The following is a 10,365-nucleotide window of genomic DNA, read 5'->3' on the forward strand; positions in this document are numbered from 1 at the left end:
GCCTAAGGGGGGGGGGGGGGGGGTTTGTTGGACCGATAATAAGTTTATTTATTTTTTCTCTCAAAGCCGGAATTTTCTATAAAATATATCGACGCTAACGTTTCATAAAATAGCCAACAAACAATAACTCAAAGGGAATATGTAGTATGAAAATTAATTGGGCAAAAGCAGGGGACATACAAAAATTGTGGGCTCAACGAACAACCCCCCCCCCCCCTTTAGGCCCCCTAAGGTTAAATTTCGTACAAGAAGATCCTGTTAATCTTTCTGTAGGACTAATAGTTTGCATGTAGTGAGCGAGAGAATATCTGTGTACCGTATTTGTTCGAGTAACAGCTCTGTTTGCAGGAAAACGTAATTACTGTCGCAACCTTTTTCGGACCCCATGTCATTTTCAAATGATCAGTTAGTTGTTACAACAGCAGTCAGTCTGTAGGCCAATGAGAGCTTAGGACGAACTAATAAACTGTCCAATGTGCAGAGTACGAAATTTTGCGGCAAGAAATGACATAAAAGGTGGCAGTTTCGATTCCAGAGAACCGAAAAAAAACAAAAAAAAAACACGGCGTTTGTTACGCAATGCGTTACCCTTGAAGGTGAAAAGAAACGTGCGCGGGCCCAGTGGGAGGAGGTCCTCCTATATATGCGTGCCGCAGCCGCCTCGCAGCATTCGCAGTGGACGCCGCCGCAGCCATGAAGGCCGCCCTGCTGCTCGTTTCGGCGCTCGCCGTCGTCGCATTGGTCGCCGCCGAAGAGAAGTACACCACCAAGTACGATAACGTCAACCTGGACGAGATCCTCGCCAACGATCGCCTGCTCAGCAACTACGTCAAGTGTCTGCTCGAGGATGGAGACGCCAGCTGCACCGCTGATGGCAAGGAGCTGAAGAGTAAGTGTAACAGCAGGCTACTCGCGGCTGTTGCTCCACGTCAAGTATCTGTGCTCTGTAAATATCCATATGTCGCTAACCAATGAAGAAGCAGCCTCCGCTGACCTTCCTTCAAATAGTGAAAGTCCATCCTTCTTGCAGACTTCGAACAGCGGCTGACAATATAAGTAATGAAATGGAACACCACAGCCATATTTTCTAACTATTTGTTATTCAGACGAGTAGTATACAGGCAGCATTTGCGTCATCTTCAGGGCCTACAGTTAGCCAAATAAGTACTTCGACTCCTCGCCTCACATATCATGGGACCCATTAATAACTAGGTTCTGTGTGCAGTTATTCATCATGAGTCTATAGTCCGAACGTGTAGTCACCATTGCGAGCACAGGGGTATAATATGCTTACAAAGATCCTTTCTGCGTCTATGTGGTCACAGTAAGGATTTGATTATATGTTCGGAATATACACTAATGATGAATAGCGGCCAACCTCCCCTATTTATTGTATGAGCCGTATGGTACATGAGCCAGTGACTGTAAATACTAATTTGGTTAATAGTAGGACCTAAAGTTGATGCAAATTCTGCGTTGAAACTAGTCGCCTGAATAATAAATAGTTTGAAAATACTACTGTGGTGTTCCATTTCCGTCCCTTCCTACAAGTACGATGTCGACAATGAGTTAGATATGAAGAAGCTTATTATTTTCTGTTACACGTCACGCGCTGTCTTCCACGTCGTCTGACATCTCTTCTTGAATGTTCCTTCCTCTCTCCCAGCCGCCAACAAAAGTACATGCATGTGGGAATCGAGCAGTTGTGCATCCTTGCACGTATTTTTAGTAGTGTGCTATACTTGCGTATTGTAAATCCAGTTGGTTTCATTAGCAGTTCCGTTTCTTACTTTGTCTGCTATCGACCAACCTATGTACTTTGTATCTTCCTTAAAGCTTTTTCAGTAGGCTCTTAACTTTTGCTTCATTAAGAGACTATAACGTTATAAATTTTGCAATGTTCTCTTCTGGACGGTACGTTACATGCTATCGAATATGGCTACTTTTAATCTAGACCTTTCTTACTGTCTGTGAATGCAATGTATTTTAGTCTGAATTCTGTTGGCAGTCAGTCACGTGAATTTTCGTTGAAAGCCTCTCTCGATCCTAAACAGCGTAAACAAATACACATTTCTTTGTTTAGAGCTGATAATCAGCGTTTGTAGTGGTTTGATTACCACAACGTACCGAGAACATATCTTGTTGACTCTTGCATAGTTTATGAATATAAGATGTGCTCTTCATAATCGCTTCAGGTTCTCAGTTGTCAATTCACGAAACGAACGCAGATTTTGCGCTATGCAAGAAATAGTCTTACTATAAGAAACAGTCTCATTGCAAATCAAATATAGCGTAACTTCTACAAATGGGTTGTCATTGTTGAGGGTTCAGAGAGGAGGATTTTTTATACTAAAAAAAATCTATCACCTGCACAAATTTTCAGATAGTGGTACTTGAGAACTTTTCCTAATTTGGCCTTATTTCTGTCTAATACGCTCTAGTAAGGAAAAAAATTGTAGTGAACTGTTACAGGAGTCGTTGTAGGGAGTATCTTTGGGAGCTGTGGAAATGTATGGCTCCAACTTGAGGACGCCTCTGCACACTTTGTCGGGAACAGACGAATGGTATGTTCCACAATAACGGACAGGTTAGCAGGGCGGTAAACGGGGCACCCAGTCTCACGCATACCGTTTCTTTGTCTGGAAATGATGCGTGGACAAGAGCCGTCTGGTGTATAAGGCGACATTACATACTGCTGGGTGTACTGTTGGCTACCCCTCTTTGTGGATACGCTGCACGTTATTTATCTAACTTGTAGCTATAAAAGGGAGTCAACAAGTTTCCATTTGGGGGTTGCGGCTGCAGCGTATATGCAACCCTGCGTGACACCAAGGTGGGCATATAAAAAACGTTCAAATGTGTGTGAAATCTTATGGGACTTAACTGGTAAGGTCATCAGTCCCTAAGCTTACACACTACTTAACGTAAATTATCCTAAGGACAAACACACACCCCCATGCCCGAGGGAGGACTCGAACCTCCGCAGGGACCAGCCGCACAGGTGGACATATAAGCACTGACATGTAGACAAGGGGTTAGTGTGCCCTTCAAATGGAAATTTTTTGATCGCCGATTATATTCCATGCACATCTGCACATTGCTTACTAATTACACACACACACACACACACACACACACACACGCACGCACACACACACACACACACACACACACACGCACGCACACACACACACACACACACACACACTCTTGGTGGAGACTGTTATGGTGAGGGTGATATTTATGGCTATGCAGAACACGAACAACACTACTGTGGCTCATGCCAGATTCCCTTGCGATTTTACGTGAACTAAAACAAGGATCTCGAGCCACAGTGGCAAGAGTACCAATTTACGTTTCCTCGTTAGTAACTGTCCTTTTCCAGGTATGTTCCCGATGCACGGTGAGTATGTTGAGGATGTCTTTCAGCGTATAAGTTTCTAACTCTTACTGAATTTCTTTGTCATTCTTCGTAATTGAGAAGCATATCGACTTGTTCTTCGAAGGAATACATCATTCACGTTCGCTTGATTCGAGGATACTAGTCTTACCGTTCCTATTAGTGTTGTATTGCGAAACCGTCGAATGGTGTTTACATGTCAATGGCATGTTAGATGGATACGCCATATTCGGCGAACGTTTACTATTTGCACGATATACGAGAGAGAATTGTCAGAGCATGTGCTTCGATCAGTGGTGAAGTGATAAGGAATACCACTCAATCCATAATAAGAAGAGTGTAGCACTGCATTGATACCAATGGTCATGACTTCGAACACGGTAGTTCATGCCACCTTTGTGACCTTACTGTAACACATCACTGGATTCGTCTCGATAGCCGCTATCAGAAAATAAGTACCAAACTATGGCATCCATTTAAAAAAAAAAAAAAAAAAAAAAAAAAAAAAAAAAAAAAAAAAAAAAAAAGTTGAGTTTCATATCTCTGACGCGACCCCACCTAGCAACAAAAAATCAACGGCATATTATGGAGCCAGTTTCCCCTCGCAACATTTGTCCCACAAACTTCTCAGCTACTATCAGACTTTCGGAGTTATTCTAGGTGGCAATAGGTTTTTCATATTAGGTGTATTGCGCTGCCACTTACTGCCAGGTACTCCTTATCAGCGACTTCAGTAGTCATTAGACATCGTGAGAGAGCTGAATGGGGCGCTCCGCGGAACTCACGGACTTCGAAAGTGGTCACGTGATTGGGTGTCACTTGTGTCATACGTCTGTACGCGAGATTTCCGCACTCCTTATCAGTCCTTGGTCCACTGTTTCCGATGTGATAGTGAAGTGGAAACCTGAAGGGACATATACAGCACAAAAGCGTACAGGCCGACCTCGTCTGCTGACTGACACAGACCGCCGACAGTTAAAGAGGGTCGTAATGTGTAATAGGCAGACATCTATCCAGACCATCACACAGCAATTCCAAACTGCATCAGAATCCACTGCAAGTACTATGACAGTTAGGCGGGAGGTGAGAAAACTTGGATTTCATGGTCAAGCGGCTGCTCATAAGCCACACATCACGCCAGTAAATGCTTGGTGTAAGGAGCGTAAAACATTGGACGATTGAACAGTGAAAAAACGTTGTGTGGAGTGACGAATCATGGTACACAATGTGACGATCCAATGGCAGACGAATGGCATGTGAACCTCATCTGCCAGTGTGTAGGGCCAACAGTAAAATTCGGAGGCGGTGGTGTTATGCTGTGGTCGTGTTTTTCATGGAGGTGGCTTGCAACCCTTGTTGCTTTGCGTGCCACTATCACACCACAGGCTTACATTGATGTTTTAAGCTCCTTCTTGCTTTCCACGGTTGAAGAGCATTTCGGGGATGGCGATTGCATCTTTCAACACAATCGAGCACCTTTTCATAATGCACGACCTGTCGCGGAGTGGTTACACGACAATAACATCCCTGTAATGGACTGGCCTGCACAGAGTCTTGACCTGAGTCCTATAGAACACCTTTGGGATGTTCTGCAACGCTGACTTGGTGCCAGGCCTCACCGACCGACATCGATACCTCTCCAGTGCAATACTCCGTGAAAAATGGGCTGCATTCCCCAAGAAACCTTCCAGCAGCTGATTGAACATATGCCTGCGAGAGTGGAAGCTGACATCAAGGCTAAGGGTGGGCTAACACCTTACTGAATTCCAGCATTACCGATGGAGGGCGCCACGAACTTGAAAGTCATTTTCAGCCAGGTGTCCAGATACCTCTTAATGCGTACGGGTGATGGACACGAATATAATGAAGGTGTGCAGCCAGAAAATACTGTGTCACTAACATCACAGCAGACTGAAAACATTTTATTACAATTGTCTTCAAAACTTTTATTCATGATCTTCCTGTACAAAGTAAATGCATGCAGTGAGGAAAGTGTTAAAGAAACATACGATTTTCATATTGTGTGCTAGTAAAAGGCGATTGACATATCAATATAATGGTAACGTAATCATGTTGAATTTTCGTGTTTTTACGTTATAATATTAAATGACAACTCCTTAGCAGTTACAGACGGTGAAGAATTTTAATACTGTAACATGATGATAGCATCACCAATGAAATGAGAATTCTTTCTGAAAATGTGTGCTCTCGCTTCAATTATCTGGAAACTTGTATATGACGTTTTAAAATTAATTGGAGTACACAATAGCTTAGGATAAACCGGTGTCACCAAAATTTTAGTAACTAGAATCCTGTTGCCTAACCATCAATATTTAGCGCTGATAAATTAATGGAAATTTAGAATGGTAGCCTTTCCACTTAATCTATTAAAATGCACAAAAGCAAGAATGTCTGTAAAGAAAATAAAGAATCCGTTAGTACCAAACTACAAAATGGCTAGTGTTTATAAATTATTTGATATAATCGCAATATAAATTAATATTTGAATGAATGAAGAAGTGAAGTCGGTAGTAAGAATTGGGAACTTAAGACTGATTTGTTGAGAGGACTTTGAACCACCTAGAAAACTCTAGTGCAGCTGTTTGTAATGTTACAATGATACACGAAATTTTTATTTTATAGTCCTGACAAAATAGTCGAACAAAGTCATGGAAGAGTTATTCGGAGTACGAGAGTTAGGTAAGGATGTATGGAAAGTTGACAATACTCACTATTAAATAAAATCAGAAAAAGGATAACCGTAGATGGCACGACAAATCTGTTGCATTCATCATATATATCACATACAAGAAGAATAGAAACTAGGGTACATATAGATGCATACAGTTATTAATTTTTCCCTCCTCTATACGATAATGGAACATGACAGACAGTGCGTAAAGTGAAAGTACAGTGTACTGAGTTATGGGGGTCAAAGCCTGAGGGTAGGCTACCCCTTCAACAGCAACCTGAGTTCATACGCTGATGCCACTATGCGTAATGGTCACTACGGTGTCTTTTTGATGAGCATAGACGCATTAGTTACCATTTAACCTCGTAACGTATCCGCTTGTGGTATGTAAATTTTCTTTTGAAGGATTGGTATAACGATAGTCACTAGCACCTGCAAATTGGACGCTCTACTCTGTGTCCCTCTCCTTCTGTGCGTGTGCGCGTGTGTGTTCGTTTGTTCGTGTATGTGTTTTTACGTATCTTGATTTAGGCTGTCTCTTGTTTCCATAAATTTGTTTCCCATAGAATCGGCAAAGGATATATGTGCAAGCAAGGCATAGGATAGTAAGACACATTTCTTCAGTATGAAGGAATACGTTCTTTGGTACTATATACAACAAATAATTGACGACGTTGAATGTCAGTGCTATAGTGAGCTGAAGAGATCAACGCAAGAGGGTAAAATATTGTGCTCCTCAATAAGCCACACGACTGATGATAAAAGGGTAGTTTCCCCAAAAATTTTGTGTTTTAGGCAATTTCTTGAACGATGTAGAAGATAAGGAATGGTCGATTCACTTTACTTCAGGAGCTGAGTAAGCTCTTCAAAAGCTCATTCATAATATCAAAAAAGAAAATATATGTTCCATTTTAAATAGTGTACAACAGTCTTCAAAGAAATGATCATATTAGTCATACACATGGGGTAGGGTATGATTAGTGAAAAGCCATTACTCCGTGCCTAGTTCTAAGCTGTCTCCTCTACAACTCTCTATAAAAAGCTTTAGTGCTATCGTGCATGTAAACTTATGTAAATTATTTTAACTTCGTCTTCCTCTATGGAATAAATTCAGGTGACAAGGAACAGATATAGTAGATGGTAAGGGAACTTTTACGAATTTCTTTACTTTGTATAGGAATATTGACTACTTTTGTCTAATACCCAAATTTGGAAGTACCAGATTCTATAAGATAGAGAATAATTACAACAGCCACTAAATTTTCATAACTTTTTTTGGAAATACACCAAATTCTTCTCAGAGCCTACAATAAACATCGACCAATGAACATGATGTCTAGCTAACAGATTCTCCTCTACAAACCCATCTGTCACTAAATTGTGTTTGGATGGTCTCGAACAATGTTACTGTAAATGATTAGATTGAGTCATGAAGATTAACTACCCTTTGGTGAACTACATGGGAATATGACTATAGTTCAGGAGTCACTAACTTCTAGAAAATAAGACCCCTAAATATCTAACCAAACAATCCCTGCCTATGATTTCCTATAGAAAATTAATATCACTTGATGTATTCTCTAATATCCAGAAGTTCTCAAAACTATATCTTTAGTACACAATATTCCTTGTGTTGTACGACGTTTGTTTAGTATTTACATGTGATTTTTGTTAGTGAATTCATCATTTTATTTCGAATAAGTGAAGTAAATATTAGTTCAACTTCAGAGGTGGTTTTCTTAATTGCAGAAGTCCTTCCTGACGCTTTGAAGGACGAATGTTCCAAATGCAGCGACAGGCAGAAGGAGGGCTCGAGAAAAGTTCTGAAACATCTCATCAACCACAAGCAAGAGACGTGGCAAAAGCTGAAGGCCAAGTATGACCCCGAAGGGAAGTTCTCCAAAAAATACGAGGATAAGGAGAAGGAACTTCATGCGTAAACGCTGTACCGCAACCTACGTTTTTTAATAAAATTTGTTTTGTTACTCTACAATCTGTTTTACTGTGGCTGAACCAATTTAAGATGCATCAAAGTATATTCAAATACACGTGGATCCTTGTTTTCCCCTTCCTCTGACATATGTCCATAGTGAAAGGAAATTATGCACAACCCTCAATGAATTTTGTGGATGTATGTAAACAGTTACGTGTTAATGCTACAAAAACAACAAATGTTAGCTCTTAGAGGTAGTAACTTTCATTATTATGGAATCAGGGAAATGTTTCTTGTCGTATTCTTCAAATACTTAGAACTAAAAACAAACCCCAAGAGCAAGAGGTTGTCGGTATTAAATAACATGTTTCATCTTTATAGAAGGGCTAGGTCTTCCATAAAACATATATTAGGTTGGTGCACAAGTTCGTAGCGTTTTTATTTTGCATGATGGTGTTCCGGTTGTTATCGGTTTATACATAGATTGTCATTTTTTATTTGTAGTTCATTGTTGCGATTTGAATTTGCATATTGTTATTTTGTCATTTGGAGATACTGAATTGAGCTGTGGACGCTAGAAAATGGAGTGCCAACTAGAGAAATCGGAACATTATCGACATATTCTTCTATTTGACTTCTATAGATGTGTGCCGGCAGCGGAGACAACCATACACACTTAAGCCGTGCATGGGGATAATGACACTGGACAGAGCACGGCAGGAAAATGATTTCCTCGTTTTAATGAGATTCGTTTTGACATTAGTGACTCTCCACGTTCAGGGTTTGATGAAGATCATTTAAACGCATTAATCCACAATAATCTACGCCACTGTACTGGAGAACTGGCAAATGTGATGAAATATGATCATTCCACTATCGTGCGACATTTGCATCCAATAGAGAAGGTTCAGAAATCGGGTGTATTGGTACCGTATGCTCTAAACCAAAATCACAAAAATCAGCGGGTGGACCACATGTGTGCATCTCTGCTTGCTCGTCGTCAACCGGCTAGTGAACAACACCGACACTTCCCATCCTGTATCGTTGCTGATGACGAGAAATGGTGTCTTTATGCCAACATAACGGAAAGAAAGGAATGGCTGAGCCCTAACAGTGGAGCAACTTCCAGTCCAAAGACGTAACAAAGAAGATGTTATGCATGTGTTGGAACAGCGACCGTGTGGTCTACGTACTATGAATTGCTTTCCCCATATGGAACCGTCACTGCTGACAGTTATTGTTAAGAACCGAGATGTCTTGCTTACACAGTCGAAGAACAGCGACCTGGAACACTACGTGAAGTTATGTTATTCCACGATAACGCCCGATCACATTCTGCTAGATTGACAAAAAAAAAACGTTATGCGGGAGGTAGGTCTGGATGCCATTCGGCACCAACTTTGTTCAGCTGATCTTGTACCCTCAGATTTTCACCTTTTCCGCCATCTATCGAGAAAGCTTCAACGAAGTCTTTCTGGATGGAAATGCACTCCTAACATGGCACGAGGAATTCTTCGACACTAAACCACGTGATTTCTACAGTCACGAAATCGAAAATTTATTCCAGCTTTGGCATACCGTTGTGAAGGAGAATATATTATTGATGGCTAAAGTCTCTGTTATGTGTATCTCCTGTTGTGTTTATTACGCGTATGAAAAAATCCTACGAACTTAATACAACGCAAAATGCAGTTAACGAGGAACGTAGAAGTATATTGAATTGTGTGCATGATAAATACGAGGGGACCACTCCAATTTCTGTCATATACTAATGACTTTATTCTGTAATCTCAGAATTAAAGAAAACGGTAGGATTATCTTTAGGTTAAAGTTGAATTAACAATCTTTTTTATTTTTGAAACCTTTTATCTTAGTACACTCATTTGCGAATCACGTCATACGTAGTGTTCGAAACATCATAAAAAGTTAACGACTAGATATAAGTATTTCTTACTCTTTGATTAACGAGCTCCTATTAGTCAGTCATCCACCGAAACCATCCTTTGACTAAGAATCCGTCGCATCGCAGAGTTTTACCACCACTTAGGCTCAGTATCGACTTAAACGAGTGGACGGATCCGAATCATTGGTATCGTAGCTGAAACTGAGTATCACCAAATGGCTTTCTTTTGATTGACCAGTATCGATATTCTGCTTGAGTACAGGGGTTGTGTACTGGGTATAACTCATTGCCGACATTGTACAATCAAAAGGAGCAGGTACGTATACATATTTGTTTCACTCAGGAGAGACAGTCTTAGTAACGTTGGAAAATATTATTTAGTTGAAATATGTTCCGAAGTGTATTCCATGTGTTGTAAGAACTGATTTTCAGAGCTG

The 10,365-nt window shown here is 40.7% G+C and overlaps 1 protein-coding gene across 1 annotated transcript; it reads left to right on the forward strand.

The window, feature by feature from the left end:
* Positions 1–654: 654 nt before the first annotated feature.
* Positions 655–8,082, forward strand: LOC124615340 (ejaculatory bulb-specific protein 3-like). Its single transcript, XM_047143138.1, has 2 exons — positions 655–889; positions 7,842–8,082. The coding sequence occupies exons 1-2, from the start codon at positions 694–696 to the stop codon at positions 8,030–8,032; spliced, it is 387 nt and encodes a 128-aa protein (XP_046999094.1). The 5' UTR covers positions 655–693; the 3' UTR covers positions 8,033–8,082.
* The last annotated feature ends 2,283 nt before the right edge of the window (positions 8,083–10,365 follow it).

The sequence above is a fragment of the Schistocerca americana genome, chromosome 5, assembly GCF_021461395.2.
Source record: "Schistocerca americana isolate TAMUIC-IGC-003095 chromosome 5, iqSchAmer2.1, whole genome shotgun sequence".
Classification (NCBI taxonomy): Eukaryota; Metazoa; Arthropoda; class Insecta; order Orthoptera; family Acrididae; genus Schistocerca; species Schistocerca americana.

Bases quoted from the DNA above. Each gene is read 5' to 3' on its own strand.
- LOC124615340 (XM_047143138.1), top strand. From the start codon at position 694: ATGAAGGCCGCCCTGCTGCTCGTTTCGGCGCTCGCCGTCGTCGCATTG. The intron at 890-7,841 runs GTAAGTGTAACA...TCTTAATTGCAG, and splicing joins TGATGGCAAGGAGCTGAAGA to AAGTCCTTCCTGACGCTTTG.